Source organism: Esox lucius, chromosome 7, assembly GCF_011004845.1.
Source record: "Esox lucius isolate fEsoLuc1 chromosome 7, fEsoLuc1.pri, whole genome shotgun sequence".
In the NCBI taxonomy this organism is placed as follows: domain Eukaryota; kingdom Metazoa; phylum Chordata; class Actinopteri; order Esociformes; family Esocidae; genus Esox; species Esox lucius.
Genome location: NC_047575.1, coordinates 49,779,939 through 49,806,946, shown reverse-complemented (window position 1 = coordinate 49,806,946; position 27,008 = coordinate 49,779,939). Strand labels below are relative to the sequence as shown.

General features: G+C 41.7%; 2 protein-coding genes across 4 annotated transcripts; one reads left to right on the top strand and one right to left on the bottom strand.

Annotated features, from left to right (window-relative positions):
• Nucleotides 1-421: 421 nt before the first annotated feature.
• On the bottom strand, nt 422-6,956 carry LOC105006425. Of its 3 annotated transcripts, XM_013131745.3 has the most exons (4): nt 6,647-6,956; nt 5,282-5,350; nt 1,614-2,481; nt 422-1,571 (listed from the first exon to the last, which is right to left on the bottom strand). In XM_013131745.3, exons 2-4 carry the CDS (start codon nt 5,287-5,289, stop codon nt 1,098-1,100), a joined length of 1,350 nt encoding a protein of 449 aa, XP_012987199.2. In that variant the 5' UTR covers nt 5,290-5,350; nt 6,647-6,956; the 3' UTR covers nt 422-1,097. The 3 variants fall into 3 exon arrangements, with proteins under 3 accessions (XP_012987199.2, XP_012987198.2, XP_012987197.2); XM_013131744.3 differs by having other exon boundaries at nt 423-2,546; nt 6,647-6,955; XM_013131743.3 differs by having other exon boundaries at nt 423-2,481; nt 6,647-6,954.
• A 322-nt stretch (nt 6,957-7,278) lies between these two features.
• On the top strand, nt 7,279-26,176 carry rskrb (ribosomal protein S6 kinase related b). Its single transcript, XM_029120760.2, has 13 exons — nt 7,279-7,621; nt 9,580-9,873; nt 9,948-10,031; nt 12,080-12,148; nt 12,356-12,425; nt 15,148-15,255; nt 16,131-16,171; nt 16,981-17,008; nt 18,737-18,826; nt 20,908-20,996; nt 22,414-22,524; nt 23,674-23,999; nt 26,125-26,176. The coding sequence occupies exons 1-13, from the start codon at nt 7,592-7,594 to the stop codon at nt 26,174-26,176; spliced, it is 1,392 nt and encodes a 463-aa protein (XP_028976593.2). The 5' UTR covers nt 7,279-7,591.
• The last annotated feature ends 832 nt before the right edge of the window (nt 26,177-27,008 follow it).

Genomic DNA, 27,008 nt, shown 5'->3' with positions numbered 1-27,008 from the left:
GGGTTGTCTTGCTGTTGCCTCTCCAGTGCACCTGTTGTCACTTTCATTTGCACCAAAATAGGTGACGCTGATTTACAATCACTTATGCTTCCTAACTGGACAGATTCATGTCCCTGAAGTTTATTAATTGAATTGGTGTTATACCTTGATGATAACATGTTCCCTTAATTATTTTGAGCAGTGTATAAAATCTGCATGTAATAAATAAAGTATTTTTATATTTTTCAAAACAGTAGTCTTTTTATACAACATTTCTATACAAATCTGATTATATCATCCCCAAACACACATTTTATGCTGTTCATTAAATGGCATAAATATAAAGTCTGTTTATATAACATTTCTACAAGAAGCCATATTAGCTGGAAATGAAAGACAAAGTGAAACAGGATTTTCACACAGTATTTATTAACAGATAAACTGATTACTCAAAACATGCAATCAGTTTAACCCAACATGCTGTATTTCATATATAATTAAATAATAGAAAAAAGATACACAATAGCATATCACACCTCAATTGTTGCGGCAGAAACCAGGCACCATGGTGTTGAGACTATGTATAATGAATTATGCCAACAACAGCTTCAGTTAATGTCTCCAAATACACACAGCTACAACTCATCTCCAACTACAGCCTCAGCTAATGTCTCCAAATACACACAGCTGCAACTCATTTCCAACTACAGCTCAAACTACAGCTAATGTCTTCAAATACACACAGCTAATATCTCCAACTACACACAGCTACAACTCATCTCCAACTACAGCTCAAACTACAGCTACCACTATAGTTTAACTACACCTACACAACACACTACCCAACAACAACACAACTACAGCTCATGTCAAATACAGTGTTTGGCCGACTATAAACAAAATGTCAACTATATACTATGATATGCTCTGTTTAAGTAATTATTTTGTAAAAAATTCTAACTCTCTCTGCGCAACTGGCAAATCAAACAACTCCAAATTAATACTAAAATCATACGGTTAGGGTTAGGGTTTAGGGTTGGGGGTTAGGGTTTAGGGTTGGGGGTTAGGGGTTAAGGGTTAGGGTTTAGGGTTGGGGGTTAGGGGTTAGGGTTTAGGGGTTAGGGTTTAGGGGTTAGGCCTTTCAAAGAGTGCAGTCCAAACACAGGATATGATGTTGTACAAAACCTCCCAGGTTGTTGGAGTTCTGAAGAGGCTCCAAACACACTGCCCTGAGGTCGTTGAGTTTCTGCAATGGTATTAAAGATGCTGACCTCTATTGCCTTGAGGTCAATGAACTCCAACAGACTGACAGGCTGTTTCGGTCTTGTTAATGTATCTGAGCAATTTATAAATCCTTGCCCAAGAGCATTCTGTCCAAAACTAAACTTTTCTGGCTGGGCCGTTCCAAAACTAAACCCTAGTGCCTGTTTCTCTGGCTGGGCCGTTCCAAAACTAAACCCTAGTGCCTGTTTCTCTGGCTGGGCCGTTCCAAAACTAAACCCTAGTGCCTGTTTCTCTGGCTGGGCCGTTCCAAAACTAAACCCTAGTGCCTGTTTCTCTGGCTGGGCCGTTCCAAAACTAAACCCTAGTGCCTGTTTCTCTGGCTGGGCCGTTCCAAAACTAAACCCTAGTGCCTGTTTCTCTGGATGGGAAATTCCGAAACCAAATCCTGGTGCCCGTTTTTCTGGCTGGGCCAGTCCAGATCCAAACCCTGGTTCCTGTTTTGAACTCTGAAAGCTGAGCAGTAGATTACTGAGCTCTGGACATTTCTCTTTCAGTGGGCTCTGGGTCTCACACTCAGCCCGCCCAGTCTCAGTCCACCAGTGGAAAAACCCACCAAAGTCTTCCATCTCCATCCCAGCCTTCAGCAGGGCCTCCCTCTCCCTGCCCCCCCTCAGAACCTCCTCCATCTCAGTCAGCCTCCTGTCGGCATCCTCATTCAGCTCTTTAATCTGTCTCACTGCCCGCTCCTCCTGCACTCTGAGCTGCTCCCTCACCTTCTTAAACTGCGAGGAGATATGGGTTCTGACTAAGAGGTTTCTCTGTCTGTTAGATGAGGTAATGATCTCCTGCCTTCTCCTAAGCTCATCCACATCCTCAATGCCATGTTGAAGTAGCACCAAGGATGCAGTCACCTCCTTCTTCATCTCCTCTTCGGCCTGCCTCAGGGTTTTGATCATGTGATCATTGTGTTCTGACTCCCAGCAGCTAACACAGATCCACTCTTTATCTCTGTCACAGAACATCCTCAGTGGCTCATTGTGTTTAAAACACATATCTTCTCTCTTCTCCTCTTGTCTTAATGCTCCTTTTTTCTCTGTTCTTCCTGCTCCTTCTCTCTCCTCTTCCTTTCCCTCCTCAATCTCCTCCTTTGGCTTGTCTTCTTGTTTTGCTCTCACCTCGTTCTGCTCTGTCACTTCCTCCAGCTCTCCTCCCTTTACTCCACAGCCGTCTGTGTTGCTGTCCTTCTCTCTCCGCTCATCCAACATTGTGCTGATAATCCTGTTGAGTGGAAGGTAAATATGTTGTATCCGGATCTCTGAGAACTGAGTGTAACTAGATCACACCTAAGAAACAAAGCTCTGATTTAGCAACGCATACATGCTACAGCAATTCTCTCTTTGACTGAAACTCTTGACAACTCCTTATTGGAACGTCATGCCAATGTGGTGAATGAGTTACTGGGAATGTCTGTGGTGAATGAGTTACTGGGAATGTCTGTGGTGAATGAGTTACTGGGAATGTCTGTGGTGAATGAGTTACTGGGAATGTCTGTGGTGAATGAGTTACTGGGAATGTCTGTGGTGAATGAGTTACTGGGAATGTCTGTGGTGAATGAGTTACTGGGAATGTCTGTGGTGAATGAGTTACTGGGAATGTCTGTGGTGAATGAGTTACTGGGAATGTCTGTGGTGAATGAGTTACTGGGAATGTCTCAGGAAAGAGACTGACAGGAGGAGGATCACTTCCTTTAGCACTGACTTTGCTGATAGCTACATACAGTAACTGAGTAAAATTTACTTGATTGTGCGGTTGTCCCACCTACACTAACTGTCTGAAGACGCTAATTCCAAGTACCTCTGGACAAAAGAGTTTGCTAAATGACCAAAACGTAAATGCTAAATAAAATCTGCTAGCATCAGGAAGAAGCTGTGAGAGGCAGTGGTGAGCACTGGTTATATACTGAAAAAGGGGACTGGAAAAATACGATGTAACCTCATCTCTAAACAAAACTCCCCTTGACAAATCTGCAGCATCCGAATTACAGCTAGACATTTTAATTATGTGATGTGGTGGCATATCTTAGCTGTCAGTCAAACTCTGCAAAAGTTAAACAAACAGTGGTTCATGTTCGGATTGAAGCAGTATATAGGATATATTCTCCATATGGAAGCATGGTGAATTTACAGTGAGCTAAAGTTAGTTTCATAATAAAAAGTATTTTAAAATTTGAATTCTCTCATCGACTGCTGTTAAGCCAAGCATTCCCTGACTATGGAAATTGACATGCAAACCTAATGTCCACCAAATGTCCCTTATAAAACCAACTTTACCTCACTCCCGAATTCACGCTTCCCATTCCAGTTGTTTTACTTCCACCAGATTTTAAAAGTTTTAAAATCAATTTAAAAAAACATTTTATACTGAAGAGATTTAGATGTTACAAAAATTCCTCAGACTATTCACTGCTGTTTTTTTACACATGAACAGAGGTCTGAAATGTTTCAACATTGAGGACCTGTCAAAACCAATTTCAGTGGTGTCGCCATATTTTGATTAAAATGTATTTATTTTTTACAGGAAATGCAGATATTCATTTCTATACTGTATGTATGGGAGTATTACTGCCTGGTTGAGAAATATCATCGTTGTCGTATGAAAACTACACATTTCCAAACAAGACACTTTTCAGGAATTGTACAAAACTGAAATTCAAGTAGGAAACTTCATAACGTCGCTGTCAGGTGAAAACCTTGTATCTCCAGATTTACATTTTTTGTCATAAATCAATACTAGGGGTGTGACGATACACTTAGCTCATGAGACAAGACGATAGACGATACAGGGTTCACGAGAATGAGAAGAAAACGCTGACGCCTCTTGTTATGGCTTTTGTCATGGCTTTAGGACTTGACTGGGGAAGTTGAGATGCACAGGCACTTGTCAACTTTGCCTGGCCTGTTTGACAGCATCCTGGGTCATACCGAACAGCAGTCATACCGAACAGCAGTCATACCGAACAGCAGTCATACCGAACAGCAGTCATACAGAACGCTGTTCGGTATGGCCCAGGACGCTGTTCGGTATGACGCAGGAAGCTGTTCGGTATGACGCAGGAAGCTGTTCGGTATGACGCAGGACGCTGTTCGGTATGACGCAGGACGCTGTTCGGTATGACGCAGGACGCTGTTCGGTATGGCCCAGGAAGCTGTTCGGTATGGCCCTTTTTCATACTTTTCAGTTGGCCAACATTTCTAAAAATATTTTTTTTGTTTTGGTCTTAAGTAATATTCTAATTTTCTGAGATACTGAATTTGGGATTTTCATTAGTTGTCATTTATAATCATCACAATTAAAATAAATAAACATTTGAAATATGTCAGTCTGTGTCCAATGAATTAATATAATATAAAAGTTTCACTTTTTGAATGGAATTACTGATATAAATCAACTTTTTGATGATATTCTAATTATATGACCAGCATCTGTAAGTGAAAGAAATAAAAATGGGTAAAAATGGAGATGCTTGGATTTCACCCAACAGCAATTATGTTGTAACTGGCAGTGAAAATTAACGCTTTATAAAATGGTGACCGGCTGTCCATATAGGAAAGAACTGGAAACAATGTTTTGGTAAAGGAACTTTTTGTTGTATTTTTCATTTCCTTAGTTAGCTACTTTGCTAAGAGGTCTACCACTTGATGAGGGGCTAGCTTGCTAAGAGGGCTACCACTTGATGAGGGGCTAGCTTGCTAAGAGGGCTACCACTTGATGAGGGGCTAGCTTGCTAAGAGGGCTAACAAAAGGGGTTACTTTGCTGTAGGTTTGTGGGTAATCAGTTAACCGCTGATTTAGATAACCAGTAGAAAGAAAGGCAAATTGGTACAATTCATCATTGTGGGCTGAAATTAACATAGTTGGGATGTCAATAAAACGTGAATTGGCGGACATTTCACCCCCAACCCCCACAGAATATTCTGGAGAACAAATGGTGTCCTTGCACAAAAAAGTTTGCATAACTCCCCCAGCTAGCAGATGTTCTTCTATCATTAATGTTAGCAAAAAGTCAAAGAGAGCCTACCTGTTCATGGTTGATCAGAACTGGTATGTTCCCAACTGTTAAAGGATCCTTCTGTTAATTACATATGCCCTGGAAAACATTCAGGAGGGGTTTGTGGCATTAGCAAATGTTTAAACATACTAGTTAAACTGTTCAGTTCAAAGTACACCCATTGAAGCCTGGCTTAATGACCCTGCCCTGACTGTCAAACAGGCAGATTATCATTCCATCAGACAGTTAGTCAGACTGTCCATGACTGTCAGATAATAAGGCAGCAGACTGTCGTTGACTGTCAGATAATAAGGCAGCAGACTGTCGTTGACTGTCAGATAATAAGGCAGCAGACTGTCGTTGACTGTCAGATAATAAGGCAGCAGACTGTCGTTGACTGTCAGATAATAAGGCAGCAGACTGTCCATGACTGTCAGACAATAAGGCAGCAGACTGTCGTTGACTGTCAGATAATAAGGCAGCAGACTGTCGTTGACTGTCAGATAATAAGGCAGCAGACTGTCCATGACTGTCAGATAATAAGGCAGCAGACTGTCGTTGACTGTCAGATAATAAGGCAGCAGACTGTCGTTGACTGTCAGATAATAAGGCAGCAGACTGTTGTTGACTGTCAGACAATAAGGCAGCAGACTGTTGTTGAGAGAATGCAAAGCTGTCATCAAGGCAGATGGTGGCTACTTGGACGAATCTAAAGCATACGTTTATTTTAATAACACTTTTTGGTTACTACATGTTTACATAATTTTGTCTTCAGTATTGTAAAATAGTAGATAAAAACAGCCTTGTAAAATTTGTAGTGTTCGACTCCTGGTAAGAGTGAACAGTCACAAGGCGTCTTAATAGGGACGAGGCTGAGTATTTCTCTTGATGTCCTTTTTAGTCCCCAAAACACAACAACTATTTTACATTATTTTGGCTTGTTGGTGTGGTTCTAGGAATAAACAGGAAAAAACTATGAATTACTCCATACAATAACACGAATCTCACAGTGAGAAATTACTTCCGATATTTGTGTAGATGAGAGCGTTTTGTTCACTAACGGTCACCTAAGGGCGCTCAATTCTGATTAACAACTGCGTCACTGGTGGGTACGCCAGATTGGCATAACAGGTTGCCAGTTAGCATACTTAACGTATTGTCGTTCTCATTATTATTACAAACGAAAGTGTCTACACATTATTTAATTACTACACCGTTCAACATAGAGTATATACAGTATATGATACAAATAAGATGACTGACTTAACCAACTAACATTCCCAGCAATAGCAAGTGTGGGTTGCGTTAAGTGAAGAGTTTTGAACAGCGTCATTACTGTAAGCATGTTACATGCAATATCCAGCTTCTTACTAAACAGGCAAACAGTTAACTTACTGCTCTACGAATGCGCACTCAATGCTTCAACTTAATATGTAGAGCGACGTCCTTTCTTGAGGTCTGAGGTAACGTGACTTCACTGTCCGCTTTAACTATCCTCCCCACACCTTTGTAATAGCAATATCAACTCAGTAGAGGGCATCCGAACAATTAATGTCTATACTAGAAGGGGAACCTTTTCCACAACTCTTGAATGTGTCCAAGCTTCTGGTAGGCTACTGTATATAAGATTTAGGCTAACACCCACTGCCACATTGGAAAATAATGACAGCTGTATTCAAAAGGTATCTAGATCAAAGTTGTTATAGGCTAGATTAATGTGTATGCTTTCACCTACAACACTGACAGCTGAACTCTGTTATGAGCTTTTCTATTTCATCACGTACATTTATCAATTTACTTAACAGTGTTGTTCAACTGTCAGTGTTGTAGGTAAAAGTTTACACATTAATCTAGCCTATAACAACTTTGATCTAGATACATTTTGAATACAGCTAAATTGTCTTTCCTGCAATTTCTTTGTATTTATGTATCATTCCGGAGTATATTTGACCCGTTGAAATAGGGCGGGTGGGGGCCGCCCACCAGTACAAACTCCCAATCGGATTGGATAACCGCAGTGTGGGCGGATCTGGGGTTAAGGTGTCGCACAGTGTAGATAATCTTGTTGATCTCGCCATATCTGCTCAATCTACACTGCAGTCTTGCAGTCTGTTTTTAACGATAGAACAATATTCTGAATTACTTAATTATAATTACTATATTTTGAATTAATAAACAGGTCGTGTTTATTGATCTGAGTATGTGTTGGGTAGCGATTAATAGCGGGCGAGGCGATGTGCGATTTGGGATGAGGAGGATGTTATGATGATGATGCTAGTTCAGGAACGAAGAACGACAACGACCTGCTTGTGGATGACGAGTCTGTATGTTTGAGACGAAATGGGGGCAGACGCCAGTAAAACCAACAAGGTGAGCTGACTGCGCTCGAGTTCCCTCCCTGCTATTTGGGGGACAGGTGCACTTATCCCGGGACGCGACGCATCATTGGGGTGTCACAGAGGGGTATTCCAGAAACATTTCAACAATTCAGGGGTCCCATATCTGGCACCTCTTAACCAGATTTGGTATTCGCAGTTTTTAGTTCCGGAATGGCTCTCTCTCGCTTAAATCATTAAAAGAAGACCAGATTGGCTAAGCCAAAAACTGGCACGTGCATGCAACATTTAAACAAATCTCAGGACGATGACAGACAACGTGATGGAAATGATTCAAAAGATAGAGTGCATTATTTAAGCAGTTTGGAACAAAACATTATTGTCAACACCTACAATGATCATGGATAATTAAAATATACCACTTACAAATTGACTCAGTTGTTTTCTGTCACGCTTCCAGTCTGTCTTTTGGGGGGTTGTTACTTAAAATTATTTGGGGAAATCTCAAACCACTACAGTTTGTATAGTCAAAGTCAAACTACCTATGTTTTTACTGGTCATCCGATCATTGACTGTGGAAATATGATAACGTTAAAAAAAACATTATTCTGAAGGGTCTATTCAAGGTCCAGTAGTCTGTAATGTAGAGGTTGGTTCAGAGCATGTGTTACCAAACCCAGATGTTATATCTGGCTTGACAAAGCTAGCTTAGTTAATATTAATATTTCTGCTTTCTGGAATAAAGAGCTTCTGTTGGACTAACATTTAAAAATTGGTCAAACAGAACCAAAATATGACTGGCCTAAATGAATGTGTCCTGTAAAAAATCTATTTGACAACCTAAAAGGAATGATTCAGCCAAAGTAACTCCTGAGACATCAGTCTTACAGAGGAGAAGTGGCCTTTGGAGTCCACCACCTCCATGGTTTTGTCTTTGTTGAGATCCAGATTTGTCAGGATAAGTGATGATTGCTGTGGGTCTAGGGGTGGAGTCAGAGATGGTTGCTGTGGGTCTAGGGGTGGAGTCAGTGATGGTTGCTGTGGGACTAGGGGTGGAGTCAGAGATGGTTGCTGTGGGTCTAGGGGTGGAGTCAGTGATGGTTGCTGTGGGTCTAGGAGTGGAGTCATTGATGGTTGCTGTGGGTCTAGGGGTGGAGTCAGAGATGGTTGCTGTGGGTCTAGGGGTGGAGTCAGTGATGGTAGCTGTGGGTCTAGAGGTGGAGTCAGTGATGGTTGCTGTGGGTCTAGAGGTGGAGTCAGTGATGGTTGCTGTGGGTCTAGGGGTGGAGTCAGAGATGGTTGCTGTGGGTCTAGGGGTGGAGTCAGAGATGGTTGCTGTGGGTCTAGAGGTGGAGTCAGTAATGGTTGCTGTGGGTCTAGGGGTGTGAGTTTTGACAGGACTATCGGTGTTGAGGAAAAAAATATACATCCATTCATGTAGAAATGATGTGCTCAAATCAAAGCTACAAAACAAAATCAAAACAAAGAATAACTTGTATTCTATATATGAGGGAAAAAAATAACTAAACTAAACTGGCTACTGGATTGTTAATTAGGCTTCCTGTAAAGGAAAAGGTGTGCTGCAGAAGGCTAAATGGAGAGTGATTGGTCAGAAGAAAAGTCAGTTAAGTGAAGTGGGCAGTGTTTTGTATTATATGGGGGTGTAGTTCTGGATGGCTGCTGTTTCTGTTCTCATGAGATTATAATACTGACATTATGCATGAATTAACACGGAACACGCTACAGTGCGCACACACACACACACACACACAGATACGTTAGCCCTCTGTGTGTGCGATCACAGTGTTGGAGGTTGGATGACTGTAACGGAATGTGGTGTGGTAATCCAGGGCTGAGTGTGAGGATGAGGAAGAGATCACATCTTCCTCATCATCGTCCTGTCCATCTACTGTCATCCATTGATATCTTGGAATGAGTTGGGGTCAGTTGGGCTTGTCCTGTGATTGGCTGTACTATCCCCACTCCACACAGCGATCCCCATCAGGGTCAGAGGTGGGAGAAGAGGAACTGTGTCCTTCAGGGTGGAAAGGTCTCCTGTCCTCCGTCAGTCTCTCCATCCCCGCCAGCCTCTGTCGCCTGGCCCCTCCCACCCTGCGACGCGGCCAGCGGAGGATGATTGAAGAAAAGGCCCCTCCCTTCCCGGACCAGGTGTTGTTGGGGGGTGGGCCTGATAGGCTGAGGGCAGAGTGGACTCTGCCCGGCTTCATATCAGTGTTCCTCCCGGAGTTCCCCCACAGAGCACTGCCAGCACCACAACGCTTCCAGGTAGGACACACACACATGCATGGAACACACACACATACACACACACTGTAACTGTTGATTACTGCCGTCTCCAGGTGTTGGGTTATATTGCTAAAGGGTCCTTCGGTCCCATTCTGAAGGTCAAGGACAACACCAGGCAAAAAACCTACGCTGTCAAGGTAACTATTTTGTTAACATGATGTTCTAACTGGAACTGTTCTGAATAGAAGATGTTTAACATGATGTTTCTAACTGGAACTGTTCCGAATAGAAGACGTTTAACATGATGTTATAACTGGATCTGTTCTGAATAGAAGATGTTTAACATGATGTTATAACTGGATCTGTTCTGAATAGAAGATGTTTAACATGATGTTATAACTGGATCTGTTCCAAATAGAAGACGTTTAACATGATGTTATAACTGGATCTGTTCTGAATAGAAGATGTTTAACATGATGTTATAACTGGATCTGTTCTGAATATAAGATGTTTAACATGATGTTATAACTGGATCTGTTCTGAATAGAAGTGGTTTAACATGATGTTATAACTGGATCTGTTCTGAATAGAAGATGTTTAACATGATGTTATAACTGGATCTGTTCTGAATAGAAGACGTTTAACATGATGTTATAACTGGATCTGTTCTGAATAGAAGATGTTTAACATGATGTTATAACTGGATCTGTTCTGAATAGAAGATGTTTAACATGATGTTATAACTGGATCTGTTCTGAATAGAAGATGTTTAACATGATGTTATCACTGGATCTGTTCTGAATAGAAGATGTTTAACATGATGTTATAACTGGATCTGTTCTGAATAGAAGATGTTTAACATGATGTTATAACTGGATCTGTTCTGAATAGAAGATGTTTAACATGATGTTGTCACTGGATCTGTTCTGAATAGAAGTGGTTTAACATGATGTTATAACTGGATCTGTTCTGAATAGAAGATGTTTAACATGATGTTATAACTGGATCTGTTCTGAATAGAAGATGTTTAACATGATGTTATAACTGGATCTGTTCTGAATAGAAGTGGTTTAACATGATGTTGTCACTGGATGTGCTCTGAATAGAAGATGTTTAACATGATGTTATAACTGGATCTGTTCTGAATAGAAGTGGTTTAACATGATGTTGTCACTGGATCTGTTCTGAATAGAAGATGTTTAACATGATGTTATAACTGGATCTGTTCTGAATAGAAGATGTTTAACATGATGTTGTCACTGGATCTGTTCTGAATAGAAGTGGTTTAACATGATGTTATAACTGGATCTATTCTGAATAGAAGATGTTTAACATGATGTTATAACTGGATCTGTTCTGAATAGAAGTGGTTTAACATGATGTTGTCACTGGATGTGCTCTGAATAGAAGTGGTTTAACATGATGTTATAACTGGATCTGTTCTGAATAGAAGTGGTTTAACATGATGTTGTCACTGGATGTGCTCTGAATAGAAGTGGTTTAACATGATGTTATAACTGGATCTGTTCTGAATAGAAGATGTTTAACATGATGTTATAACTGGATGTGTTCTGAATAGAAGTGGTTTAACATGATGTTGTCACTGGATGTGCTCTGAATAGAAGTGGTTTAACATGATGTTGTCACTGGATGTGCTCTGAATAGAAGTGGTTTAACATGATGTTGTCACTGGATGTGCTCTGAATAGAAGTGGTTTAACATGATGTTGTCACTGGATGTGCTCTGAATAGAAGTGGTTTAACATGATGTTGTCACTGGATGTGCTCGGAATAGAAGTGGTTTAACATAATGTTGTCACTGGATCTGTTCTGAATAGAAGTGGTTTAACATGATGTTGTCACTGGATGTGCTCTGAATAGAAGACGTTTAACATGATGTTGTCACTGGATCTGTTCTGAATAGAAGTGGTTTAACATGATGTTGTCACTGGATGTGTTCTGAATAGAAGTGGTTTAACATGATGTTGTCACTGGATGTGCTCTGAATAGAAGATGTTTAACATGATGTTATAACTGGATCTGTTCTGAATAGAAGATGTTTAACATGATGTTATAACTGGATCTGTTCTGAATAGAAGATGTTTAACATGATGTTGTCACTGGATCTGTTCTGAATAGAAGTGGTTTAACATGATGTTGTCACTGGATGTGCTCTGAATGTCATCAGATTCTGAAGTCATCCCAAACTCCCTGTAATTTCTAACTGTGAATCATTCCATCCTCAGGTCATTCCTAAGTCAGAGATCTTGCGACTGGGTGTTTTGGAACAGTCTAAAGAAGAGGTTATAGTACAGGTGGGTGAATGCGGAGTGAGGGAGGAGGGAGAGAGGGAGGAGTGAGGGAGGAGGGAGAGAGGGAGGAGTGAGGGAGGGAGAAGTGAGTTAGGAGTGGGGAGTGAGTGAGGGAAGAGTGAGGGAGGGAGGAGAAAGTCATAGTGAGTGAGGGAGTGAGTGACCTTTGAGCTTTGGTCTCTCAGGCTGACCTATCACCTTTGCCCTTAGCGTCAGGTGCGTCACCCGTTCGTCCATGACCTTGAGGACTGCTGGCAGACACAGAGACACCTGTATATTAGTGAGTTATGGAGACAGTAGATGGCCCTAACCCTGACCCCACACTGTATCTGATCCCTGACCCTAGCCCCACACTGTATCTGATCCCTGACCCTAGCCCCACACTGTATCTGATCCCTGACCCTAGCCCCACACTGTATCTGATCCCTGACCCTAGCCCCACACTGTATCTGATCCCTGACCCTAGCCCCACACTGTATCTGATCCCTGACCCTAGCCCCACACTGTATCTGATCCCTGACCCTAGCCCCACACTGTATCTGATCCCTGACCCTAACCCCACACTGTATCTGATCCCTGACCCTAGCCCCACACTGTATCTGATCCCTGACCGTAGCCCCACACTGTATCTGATCCCTGACCCTAGCCCCACACTGTATCTGATCCCTGACCCTAAACCCACACTGTATCTGATCCCTGACCCTAACCCCACACTGTATCTGATCCCTGACCCTAGCCCCACACTGTATCTGATCCCTGACCCTAACCCCACACTGTATCTGATCCCTGACCCTAACCCCACACTGTATCTGATCCCTGACCCTAGCCCCACACTGTATCTGATCCCTGACCCTAAACCCACACTGTATCTGATCCCTGACCCTAACCCCACACTGTATCTGATCCCTGACCCTAGCCCCACACTGTATCTGATCCCTGACCCTAACCCCACACTGTATCTGATCCCTGACCCTAACCCCACACTGTATCTGATCCCTGACCCTAGCCCCACAACCAGTCATCTACATAGAGACCTTATCCTGAAACCCATTACCATTAACCCTGTTCTCCCCACCAAACCAATCAAACATCTAACCTGAACCCCAATATCCCTCAACCCCAATATCCCTCAACCCCAATATCCTCAAACCCAATATCTTCAACCCCAATATCCCTCAACCCCAATATCCTCAACCCAATATCTTCAACCCCAATATTCCTCAACCCCAATATCTTCAACCCCAATATTCCTCAACCCCAATATTCCTCAACCCCAATATTCTTTAACCCCAATATCCCTCAACCCCAATGTCCTCAACCCTAATATTCCTCAACCCCAATATCTTCAACCCCAATATCCCTCAACCCTAATATTCCTCAACCCCAATATCTTCAACCCTAATATCCCTCAACCCCAATATCTTCAACCCCAATATCCCTCAACCCTAATATTCCTCAACCCCAATATCTTCAACCCTAATATCCCTCAACCCCAATATCTTCAACCCCAATATCCCTCAACCCCAATATCCTCAACCCCAATATCCCCCAACCCAATATCCCTCAACCCCAATATCTTCAACCCCAATATCCCCCAACCCAATATCCCTCAACCGCAATACCTTCAACCCAAGTATCCTTCAACCCTGATATCCTTCAACCCTACCATTCCCACCAATCACAAGTGGGGTACTTTCTCTGCCAGCACAGCTAAAAACCTCCCATTGAATTTTGAAACTGTTGCTTGGAAGGTGTTGCTCTGTCACCCCCAAACCTCTATCACCCCATAACCTATATCACCCCAACCCTCTATCATCCCCCAACCCTCTATCACCTCAACCCTTTAATAACCCAACACTCTATCATCTCAACCCTTTATTAACCCAACACTCTATCACCTCAACCCTCTATCATCCCCCAACAATCTATCATCCCCCATCCCTCCATAACCTCAACCCTCTATTACCCCCCAACTCTCTATCATCTCAACCCTCTATCATCCCCCAACACTCTATTACCCCTTAACCCTCTATCATCCCCCAACCCTCTATCATCTCCCAACCCTCTATCATCCCCCATGCCTCTATAACCTCAACCCTCTATCACCTCAACTCTCTATCATCCCCCAACCCTCTATCATCCCCTATCCCTCTATAACCTCAACCCTCTATCACCCCCCAACCCTCTATCACCTCAACCCTCTATTACCCCCAACCCTCTACCACCTCAACCCTCTATTACCCCCAACCCTCTACCACCTCAACCCTCTATCATCCCCTAATCCTCTATCATCCCCCATCCCTCTATAACCTCAGCCCTCTATTACCCCCCAACCCTCTATCACCTCAACCCTCTATCACCTCAACCCTCTATTACCCCCAACCCTCTATCACCTCAACCCTCTATCACCTCAACCCTCTATTACCCCCCAACCCTCTATCACCTCAACCCTCTATCACCCCCCAACCCTCTATCACCTCAACCCTCTATTACCCCCCAACCCTCTATTACCCCCCAACCCCCTATCACTCCCCAACCCTCTATTATGCCCCAACCCTCTATCACCCCCATCCTCCCTATCCTTCCCCTCCTTCTCCACCTCCACCACTTGCCTTTCTAGCTCTTCCTTCTTTTTCTCCATATTTTGATACTGTTTCTCATACTGTGTCTGTGTGTGTCTGTGTGTCTGTGTGTTTCTGTGTGTGTCTGTGTGTTTCTGTGTGTGTCTATGTGTGTCTGTGTGTTTCTGTGTGTGTCTGTGTGTGTCTGTGTGTGTGTGTCTGTGTGTGTCTGTGTGTGTCTGTGTCTGTGTCTGTGTGTGTCTGTGTGTGTCTGTGTGTGTCTGTGTGTTTCTGTGTGTGTCTGTGTGTTTCTGTGTGTTTCTGTGTGTGTGTGTGTCTGTGTGTGTGTGTCTGTGTGTGTCTGTGTGTTTCTGTGTGTGTCTGTGTGTGTCTGTGTGTGTGTGTGTGTCTGTGTGCGTGTGTTTGTATGTGTGTGTACAGTGTGTGATTTCTGCAGTACAGGGGACCTCTATACTTATTGGGTGATGATTGGCCAGTTCAATGAGGATGCTGTCAGGGTGTTTGCTGCAGAGCTGGGCTGTGCTCTCGGTGAGTACATGCCACACACACACAAAACACACACACACAAAACACACACACACAAAACACACACAGGTTTTACTATCACTAACGTGAGGACTGGCAATTTAGTATAATTACAAATACATATTTTACCTAACCCTAACCTTAACCTCATGAACTTAACTTTATTATGCCTAACTTTAACCATAATGCATAAACTTGACACTAATTCTAACCCTAAATTTAACACTAATTCTAATCTTGATTTTTAACCTTAAACCTAACACCAAGTCAGATGATGTTTCTTGTTAAAGTTAGGACCTTCCATACTCACTCAGACTGTAAAAAAAGGACACACACCCACACACACACACACACACACACCCTAGGGATGGGCACTGATAGTCTAATATTCAAATATCTGAAATTAATTTAGTATTTGAGTACTTCAAGTGTAATTCGAGTGTGTGTATGAAATCTTGCCCCCCATTTATTTTTACATATATGTATTTTTTGGGGTTGAAATAAATTGACCTGAATATAATTTTTCGAAATACTATTGAAATTACACATAACTGAATGTTATGTGTAGATGCATATTGTGTTTTAGTTCTGATGCAGAGTTTTGTGTGTCAACCACACAGCTTCCTCCATACGCACGGTCACTCCTTTCTCACACAAACGTCTGTTGAGCCGATGTTACATGAGAACGACACCCACTCCTTCACGTTATGTAGGAGCGCTCATGTTATGTCGATGGTTTTTAAAAACGTATTTCGGTTAACATTTTTCTGAATACTAGTCGAATAATAACTAACTATTCGGATAGTAAAATCTTGTCCTTATGCACATCCCTACTACACTCACACACTGGAAACTGACTATGCTCTGGTTGTTTCCAGGGTTCCTCCATGACTTTGGGATCATCCACAGAGATGTAAAGGTAACAGACAAACAGGAAATCACATCAGAGTTGGTTGTTCTGTTATTATAAGTACATTATATGACTCTGGCCTTTTACTGCAACCCCTCAAGTCCTTACTTGTCTCTGTCCACATTGATCATCTATACCACAACCCCCTCAGTCCTACTTGTCTCTTTCAGTATTTACCATATCCCCCAACCACCTCAGTCCTTACATGTCTCTGTCCACATTGATCATCTATACCCCAACCCCCTCAGTCCTTACATGTCTCTGTCAGTATTGACCATATACCACAAGCCCTTCAGTCCTACTTGTCTCTGTCAGTATTGACCATATACCACAACCCCTTCAGTCCTTACTTGTCTCTGTCAGTATTGACTATATACCACAATCCTCTCAGTCCTTACTTGTCTCTGTCAGTATTGATCATCTAAACCACAACCCCTCAGTCCTTACTTGTCTCTGTCAGTATTGACCATATATACCACAACCCCTTCAGTCCTTACTTGTCTCTGTCAGTATTGACTATATACCACAATCCTCTCAGTCCTTACTTGTCTCTGTCAGTATTGATCATCTAAACCACAACCCCTCAGTCCTTACTTGTCTCTGTCAGTATTGACCATATATACCACAACCCCTTCAGTCTTTACTTGTCTCTGTCAGTATTGACCATATATATCACAACCCCTCAGTCTTTACTTTACATTAACGTGTCTGTATGTGTGAATGTCAATGAATGTATTCAGCAAAATACATTGTTTTTTCCCCACACTTTCTGGTCATATGTAAACATATAAACGTGACTGTTGTATGTTTCATTGTAGATGGAGAATGTTCTGCTCACAGACCAAGGTAATTTAAAGGCATAGTTCATCCAAAATGTATGCTTTTCTGAATTTTCACTTACCAAGAGATGTTCCAGAAGGCCCATGGAGTAATTTTTTCAAACAATTCATTATTCAGCTCTGTCCCAGTCTATAACGTTATTAGCATCGTCCAAATTCATGAATGGAAATGTTTTGTACCACTATAACAAAGCTGCATTGCAAGTGGAAAACTACTCCAAAACACTTCAGACTACATTCTGTAATCTGTCGCGGTAGCATTGATTCTTTAAACTGCACACTGACGAAACAGCCGGTGGAATTGGCTGAATTCAAACTGGCACTAGCGAAATATTTCCTATAGCCACAATACACAGCGTCTGTTCTTCAGCGGTGACATCATCGAAGGTGAGCATGAACTTCAACCTCAACAAGCTATGTGAAGTTAAGTTGCTTCACCTAGCTTTTTAAAATTGCTGCTAGTTTCTTTCTATATATCTTAATTCTTACTACGTAGATGTCGGGTGCCATGTCACAAGAATGTCAATGTGCAGAACGACGCTGTGTTATTTGGTGCTTTTAATAAATAAAAATTTGAACTTTAGGATTTCCTTTGTGGGTATCAATTTCAACTACTGCTTACTTGTTTGCCTGCTCGTGGATCTCGAGTTAATTAAATTCTACCTGCTCTGCAATTGGGACAATGCTTTTGCCTCCCCCGAGTCACATTGTGGGAGAATCAATGGATCAACTTTGCCAACGAGACGTACAATTTTTGCGAGAAACATTTTAATACAGAGGATTGTGACCCCTGTTCACTTAGAAGAGGACTATAGTCGAATGCGATTCCATCAAGTTGCTTTCTAGCTCGCAAATACTAACTTTTGTTTACTGTGTAGGCACTAACTCTTTCCGAAAAAACACGTGGATTGATACAATTGTGAACAAAACTGACCGGTAAACACAGGAAGTACCTGTTTATTTTAAATGAGAATTGTATCGCAAAAATTTTTACTTTATTTTGAGGAATACAACAGCGTTTATCTTAGTTTGGAGTGTTTTGGAGTAGTTTTCTACTTGCAATACAGCTTTGCGATAGGGGTAGGTACGATTTCCATTCACAAATTTGTATGATGCTAATAATGCTAATTACTGACTGAGACAGAGCTGAATAATGGATTGTTTTAAAAAATGACTCTATGTGCCTGAAGGGCCAACTGGGAGTTAGGGGACTGTCCATGAAAAAGTATTTTTGGACGAACTATCCCTTTAACCAGTGTGTTTGTAGATGTATTGTTATCAGCCACCAGCAGGGGGCAGCGAAGCTGTTGCAACAGACCACATTCTAGAACATTCTGGATTAGAACATTTACATTTTAGTGATTTTCCAGGCGTTCTTATCCAGAGTGGTACAATTAGATCATTATGCATTATAATACGTGTGACAACCAATGACCGTAGCAGCATTTGACTAAATTAAGAAGTGTTGTCATTGGTAGAAGAAAAATATAAAAAATGGCAATTTTCTATCAATATAATTATAGATTATAATAGATTATAGATTTTAATAACATTTTACAACATTGTAGATGTTGTAGTCTATGTTGGCCTGTTACCTGTGGTCTGTATATGATCTGATCTGTTACTGTAGTCTTTATTAGGCTCATTTTATGTGATCTGTATATGCAGTCTGATTGGTTGCTGTATGTTGTCCAGTTGCTTTTGTATAAGGAAATTAAATAATGTTTTGTTCCAGGGCACCTCCGTCTGGCTGACTTTGGTTTGTCCCGCCGTCTGGAGCGTGGAGGAAGAGCCTTCACCATCTGTGGAACCATTCAGTACATGGGTGAATAGACACAGACACGCACACAGACACGCACACAGACACGCACACAGACACGCACACAGACAGACACACAGACAGACACACAGACACACAGACAGACACGCACACAGACACACAGACAGACACACAGACAGACACACACACAGACACGCACACAGACACACTGACAGACACACAGACAGACACACAGACAGACAGACAGACACACAGACAGACACGCACACAGACACACAGACAGACAGATCTTTAGTGTAGATTGTTGATGTAGACGCGCCTGTGAATGAGCACTTGAACTTAGCCGCACCGTTTAAACGTACAGCTTTTATAGCGTCCTGTGTTTTCATCCCATTTTTATTCTATTTCTGTATTCTTATGCTATGTTTTAATGGGGCTTGATTTTACACTTTCAAAGTAAGTTTTAGCCGGTTCTTTGGTACAGCAAACTTTGAAAAATTATATGTTTTCACAGTATGAAAAGTATTTGAAAGCTGATATCCATGTTTGTATAAAAGTTGCAAAAAATGGTGGTATGGTTAATCCAGTCACAGTATCTTATGTTTGTTAAAATATTTCTCTTAAATGTTTTCTTATTTGAATTGGTGAGAGGTATTGATACATATAAGTACATCCATGTCTGTGTATCTGTTTCAGATAGTGTTTTCCATTGAAACTGTTTTTGAAAAGTTGCAAAAAATCCTGTTGTATCTTGCTGGGAAAGTGGTTTAAACGGCTGCTGTTTTGGAAATATATTTAAAAAAATGCATTGCAATTGTTACTGTGGTTGCAGTATCTCATGATTGGGAGATATTTTCATGTATGTTTCTGATTTGAATAGGTGACAAGTATAGGTACATTTAAGTAAATGCATGTTTGTGTATCTAGTTCAGAAAGTACTTTCCTTTGGAGCTGTTTTTGAAATTTAGTCGAAAATCCTGTTGCTATGGTAACTCCGTTTGAAGTACTTTGAGTTTGGTTAGAGCTATTTTTGTATTTTTTTCTGATTTAAATAGCAGACATGCTGAGGAATATATAAAATATTTGTGCTTTTTCTGTATCTTTCTGGGAAAGTGGGTTAAACAGCAGTAGTTTGTGAAATAATGCTAAAAATCGTGTTGCTATGGTCACTGCGGTTGCAAAATGTCGAGTTTGGTGACAGTTATTTTCATAAATATTTCTGATTCTTGTAGTTGAAAGTAGAGATACATTTAGGTAATGTTTGTATCTGGTTCAGAAAGTACTTTCCATTGGAGCTGTTTTTGGTTACTCCAGTTGAAAAGAGATATTTTCAAAATAATTTCAGATTTTAGTAGCTGAGAAGTATATCTACATTTGAGTTCCTTCATGTTGGTCGGTCTGATTCAGAAAGCATTTTCCATTGGAGCTGTTTTTGAAAAGTTGGAAAAAAAACTATTGCTATGGTTACTGTGGTTGCAGTATCTCACCTTTGGTAAGAGGTATTTTCATAATTAAACGAGGTAGACAAAGATATGAAAAGTTCTAACTTTCTGTCTGTCGCATCTTTGCAAAGTGGTTCAAATTGCAGATATTTGAAAAAAAAAAAAAAAAAAATTCATTACATTTTCTTAAATTAATTTCTTAAATCATTACATTTTGTTCTGAATTATATTTATTTTGTACATTTTTCACATTACAATAGCCGAGAATGTGAGTACTCTCACAATCTTTCAAAATGTTCTATGTGTAGTACGTAGTAAGTACATTGTTTGGGACATGTTGGGGTGTAAACAATGGAAACTTCAGTCTTTTGCTGTGCAACCCCTAGTAATGAAGTGTTTCTATAGCAAATTAACACAGTAACTTAATATCCTTTATGTTAATGTATAGCAGATTAAATGAAGTGTTTCTTTAGCACAATTAACACAGTAACTTAATATCCTTTATGTTAATGTATAGCAGATTAAATGAAGTGTTTCTATAGCAAATTAACACAGTAACTTAATAGCCTTTATGTTAATGTATAGCAGATTAAATGAAGTGTTTCTATAGCAAATTAACACAGTATCTTAATATCCTTTATGTTAATGTCCTTTATGTTTGCTGTTTGGCTGCCTCTCCTCCAGCTCCTGAGGTTCTGAGTGGGGGGCCATACAGCCATGCAGCTGATTGGTGGTCGTTAGGAATCCTCCTCTTCTCATTGGTCACTGGGAAGGTGAGTCACTAAACTAATACTGTGTCTGTGTCTCAGGTAGTAATGGCCATTTGAGGCTTCATTAGCGTTATTTTAGCAGCAGGATATTATGCTGGCAGCACTCAGATTTTTTTATCACAATAAAAGCAATCATTGAAATGTAAAAGGCAATATAGTTAATAATCTAGTCTATGAAAAAGAACAGACAGGAATAACATTGGAACGGACATTAAACATAAAATGTACAGACTAGATTGTTAACTATATTGCCTTATATATTTCAATGATGGCTTTGGTTTTAGAAAAGAAAATCTGAGTTAGCACTGCAAGCATAATATCCTGCTACTAGAAGAATGATAATGAATGGTCTATTGGCCATCACAAGGCCTGGGGTTTTGATTTTTAACAGTGATGAACCAATCATATATTAGACAGTTTCAGTTTTTTATATGTTGCTTGTAAGAACCTGTCTGTTGTCTGTGAAATGTACAGTGTTGTTTGAAAGAATATGAGCCCTTTTTGCTATTGAAGATTTTATTTCTTTTTTATTTATTTGTGTTCACCATGAAATCTTTATTTAATCAGAACCAGTCTCTTTTTATCTGACGTCGGGTTTTTGGTTACCAGGGAAATTGTATGTGTAGGAGAAAAACAACATTATAAAAGGAAATAGTGCAGGTAGCATCAGGTGGGTGAATCATTGGTTACCAAATGAACCAATCAGTCAAAAGAAGGATCTTTAGGAATGAGTTTACGTGGGATGCTGATAAATAAAGAGAAAAACCTTGGTCAGTTTGGTGTTACCCATACAGGAGAATGCAAAAGACACCATGCCAATAGGAAAGGAGATCTCAAAGGACAGCAGGAAGTAGGTCGTTTTTTGGGGTCAGGTGATATTATATTTATACACATAAAAGGTTAAAACAACATTGCAGTGCATGTCATCCATTTAACATTTAGGTTTTAATCCTGAAGTGCTACACCTGTGTGAAATTCCTTTAATACATTTTATTTGATTATGGGTCGGTATTTTTAATACATGCTCAGAAATTTCCTCAAACATTGTTTTTTTATTACCTTATGAAACATTACCTAAAAAGGTGTTGTTCAGAAAACTATTTAAAAACATTTTGCACTTCTATTTTACAAACAAATCTGGAAGCTGAAAACATCACACACTTGGAAATCTTAGCTTTGTATTCCGAGATGTGCTACTCATATTCGCAACCACGACATACTTTCAGAGAGGGGATGGGATTTTTGAATTATTAATATTATTAATTGAGGTTTAGATAAGGTTTTAATTAGTAAATTTTTATATTTTATACAAAAGTAATGATCATCCCTGTAGGGTTCACACACTTTCAAACAGCACAGATGATTCAGTTAGTGTGTCGTACCTCATTTCCTCTCATCCTCACTCTCTTTTCCTCTCTAGTTCCCAGTTTCTCCTGAGCCTGACCATTGCAGTATGTTGAGGAAAGTCCGGTGTTTTCCCTATGACATACCTCACAGCATCAGCCCCCCACTAGCTCTGCTAATCACTGAGGTATGAACACGCCACAGCCTCAGCCCCCCACTAGCTCTGCTAATCACTGAGGTATGAACACGCCACCTCCTCAGCCCCCCACTAGCTCTGCTAATCACTGAGGTATGAACACGCCACCTCCTCAGCCCCCCACTAGCTCTGCTAATCACTGAGGTATGAACACGCCACCTCCTCAGCCCCCCACTAGCTCTGCTAATCACTGAGGTATGAACACGCCACCTCCTCAGCCCCCCACTAGCTCTGCTAATCACTGAGGTATGAACACGCCACCTCCTCAGCCCCCCACTAGCTCTGCTAATCACTGAGGTATGAACACGCCACCTCCTCAGCCCCCCACTAGCTCTGCTAATCACTGAGGTATGAACACGCCACCTCCTCAGCCCCCCACTAGCTCTGCTAATCACTGAGGTATGAACACGCCACCTCCTCAGCCCCCCACTAGCTCTGCTAATCACTGAGGTATGAACACGCCACCTCCTCAGCCCCCCACTAGCTCTGCTAATCACTGAGGTATGAACACGCCACCTCCTCAGCCCCCCACTAGCTCTGCTAATCACTGAGGTATGAACACGCCACCTCCTCAGCCCCCCACTAGCTCTGCTAATCACTGAGGTATGAACACGCCACCTCCTCAGCCCCCCACTAGCTCTGCTAATCTCTGAGGTATGAACACGCCACCTCCTCAGCCCCCCACTAGCTCTGCTAATCACTGAGGTATGAACACGCCACCTCCTCAGCCCCCCACTAGCTCTGCTAATCACTGAGGTATGAACACGCCACCTCCTCAGCCCCCCACTAGCTCTGCTAATCACTGAGGTATGAACACGCCACCTCCTCAGCCCCCCACTAGCTCTGCTAATCTCTGAGGTATGAACACGCCACCTCCTCAGCCCCCCACTAGCTCTGCTAATCACTGAGGTATGAACACGCCACCTCCTCAGCCCCCCACTAGCTCTGCTAATCACTGAGGTATGAACACGCCACCTCCTCAGCCCCCCACTAGCTCTGCTAATCACTGAGGTATGAACACGCCACCTCCTCAGCCCCCCACTAGCTCTGCTAATCACTGAGGTATGAACACGCCCCAGCTGATGTCAACAGGGCTTACGGTTGATTGATTGTCTTACTGATTAACTGATTGATTGACAGCTGCTGTGTAAAACACCAACCCGACGGCTCCGGACCCTGGAGCGCTACAAACGTCAGACCTTCTTCCGAGGCATGACCTTTGACCTGGCATTGCTACAACGACGACCCGTGGAGGTTATTTTGGCATTGCGGGAGCGACCAGACCGGGCGGCCAAGGCGAGACGAGGACTGACCCTTTCCTTACAACCACTGAAAGAGTTTGACTATGATGCTCTTCTTAGTCCTGCAGCAACGCCTGACACACTCCTGGAACAAGAGACACACACACTCCTGGAACAAGAGACACACACAGACCTGGAACAGGAGACACACACAGACCTGGAACAGGAGACACACACAGACCTGGAACAGGAGACACACACAGACCTGGAACAGGAGACACACACAGACCTGGAACAGGAGACACACACAGACCTGGAACAAGAGAGACACACAAACCTGGAACAGGATAGACACACAAACCTGGAACAAGAGACACACACAAACCTGGAACAGGGGACACACACAGAACTGGAACAGGAGACACACACAAACCTGGAACAGGAGACACACACACAGCTGGAAAAGGAGACTCACTTTCACACACACCAGGCTGACCAAAATGGACACTCAAACACACACTTGGACGCTGAGTCACACACACACCTACACACACTTATAACCGACCTGGATGGCCAGAATCACCATGGAGACACACACTCTGCTGTGTCTGGACCAACACTCACACACTCGCCAGGCGGTTCAGAGCCTCAGACACAGGGAAAAAAGAAGGAGATATTTGTGTGAAAAGAATAGAGAGATCATTATACACACACACCACAGACACTGGTCATTATACACACACACCACAGACACTTGTCATTATACACACACACCACAGACACTGGTCATTATACACACACACACCACAGACACTAGTCATTATACACACGCACCACAGACACTGGTCTTTATACACACACACCACAGACACTGGTCATTATACACACACACACCACAGACACTGGTCATTATACACACACACCACAGACATTGGTCATTATACACACACACCACAGACACTGGTCATTAAACACACAAACCACAGACACTGGTCTTTATACACACACACCACAGACACTGGTCTTTATACACACACACCACAGACACTGGTCTTTATACACACACACCACAGACACTGGTCATTATACACACACACCACAGACACTGGTCTTTATACACACACACCACAGACACTGGTCTTTATACACACACACCACAGACACTGGTCATTATACACACAAACCACAGACACTGGTCTTTATACACACACACCACAGACAATGGTCATTATACACACACACCACAGACACTGGTCTTTATACACACACACTACAGACACTTGTCATTATACACACAAACCACAGACACTGGTCTTTATACACACACACCACAGACACTGGTATTTGTTCACGAGTCCTTAGCTGCCTCTGAGCGTGACAACACAGGCTGACCTCTGACCTTAAGGCCCTCCCTTTAGAACACCTGCAGAATATTTGTCATGGTGGTATTGATGTTTCTATTACTCATTTAAAGAGACTGAAACCATTGAAGGGATTTGAATATGTGAAATAAGCCATTAAAGAAAGTATGATAGTGAAGTTAATGTTGATGGTGATGGTGATGATGGAAATTATGATGGTGTTGATGATGGTAATGGTGATGATGGAAATTATGATGGTGTTGATGATGGTAATGGTGATGATGGAAATTATGATGGTGTTGATGATGGTAATGGTGATGATGGAAATGTTGATGATGGTAATGGTGATGATGGTAATGCCAATGGTGATGATGTTGATGGAGATTGACTTGATGGAAATGATAATAGGGCATTGTTATTGTTTTAGGGTTGTGATATAGACAGAATTAAGTTTTACTACAACCCCTATATATATATACCAGCTATAGACTGTCAAACTAACTACAGTGCCGGTTTTGTTGTTATGGCTATGTATTTAATCATATTTGATTTTAAATTAAAAAAGCCTAAGAAGTTGAAGTGCAGATGGACAATAATCTGAAGGTTTTTATATTTTAGCCTGGAACCATGTAGGAATTGGTGCCACTGTCCCTCCATTTAAGGGCACCAAAAGTAATTAAACAAATGAACATAATCCTAAATAAAGCAGTCATGTTTAGTCGTGAATCCAAATCCCGCATTTTATGACTGCCTAAAGTCTGTCACCCATACACAGGCCTGACCTGCTGCAATATTAATTTCCTGTTCGTTACAAATGCATTTTTTCTTTAGTTTGCCACAGCCAGTGGAATGCATACGCTTGGACTGAGGTTGGGTGATTTACATTTTGATTGCTTCATTATTGGGTTTGGGGTCACTGTCCTGGTGCTGGGTGAAGGGCCGTACATTGAGTTTTGAGGCGTTTGGTAAAATGTTTCTATACATTTCAGAATTCACCCTGCTGCCACTTTCAGCAGTTACATCATCAATGAAGACAAGTGAGCCAGTTCCACTGTCAGTCATACATGCCCAAGCCAAAACACCTCATCCACCATGTTTCACTGATTAGGGGGTATACTTTGGATCATGAGGAGGTCCTTTCTTTGCTACTCATGTTGAGACAACAGCAACAGAGTCCAAAAACAAGGGCCACACCTAGAATCACCTCTAGATCTTTGTTTAGCAGTCGTTTGCGTGAACTAATGATCCAATGACACACCAGGTCAAGAAACATTTGAGCTGCCAATTGTCTCATTTCTTTTGACCCTCTGATGAGGGTGTCTTTATATACAAAGGTCTGAAATTCTTACACGGTTCACACCGTTATTAATGTAAAGCCCCTCAAATTAAAGATGACAATCTGCACTTCTTAATCATTGACAATAATGATGACAGTCTGCCTCTAAATCATTGACAATAATGATGACAGTCTGCCTCTAAATCATTGACAATGATGATGACAGTCTGCCTCTAAATCATTGACAATGATGATGACAGTCTGCCTCTAAATCATTGACAATGATCATGACAGTCTGCCTCTAAATCATTGTTCGTCAGTGTGGTGGGATACAAAGTCAAAACAAGAAAATGTGTAATCTGTAATTTGTCCAGCTTGTCATTAAAACCCTAGGACACCTGGATCATTAGGATTACATACTGGAGCGTTTTATACATGACTGCCCTTATTTCTTACCCACACTGACCCCTGGCCTCTAAACACTTGCCTGTGATGGTTTCTTTGATGCTTTGCTCTGTAATTTTGTAACTACCAGTATCTCAGATGGAAATAATAAACATGTTGTGTCACACTGACCATACAATTAGGTGGAAACTG

Coding starts and splice junctions, on each gene's coding strand:
- rskrb (XM_029120760.2), top strand. CDS start 7,592: ATGGGGGCAGACGCCAGTAAAACCAACAAG. Junction 9,874..9,947: donor CAGCACCACAACGCTTCCAG/GTAGGACACACA, acceptor TGCCGTCTCCAG/GTGTTGGGTTATATTGCTAA. Junction 15,256..16,130: donor AGAGCTGGGCTGTGCTCTCG/GTGAGTACATGC, acceptor GGTTGTTTCCAG/GGTTCCTCCATGACTTTGGG.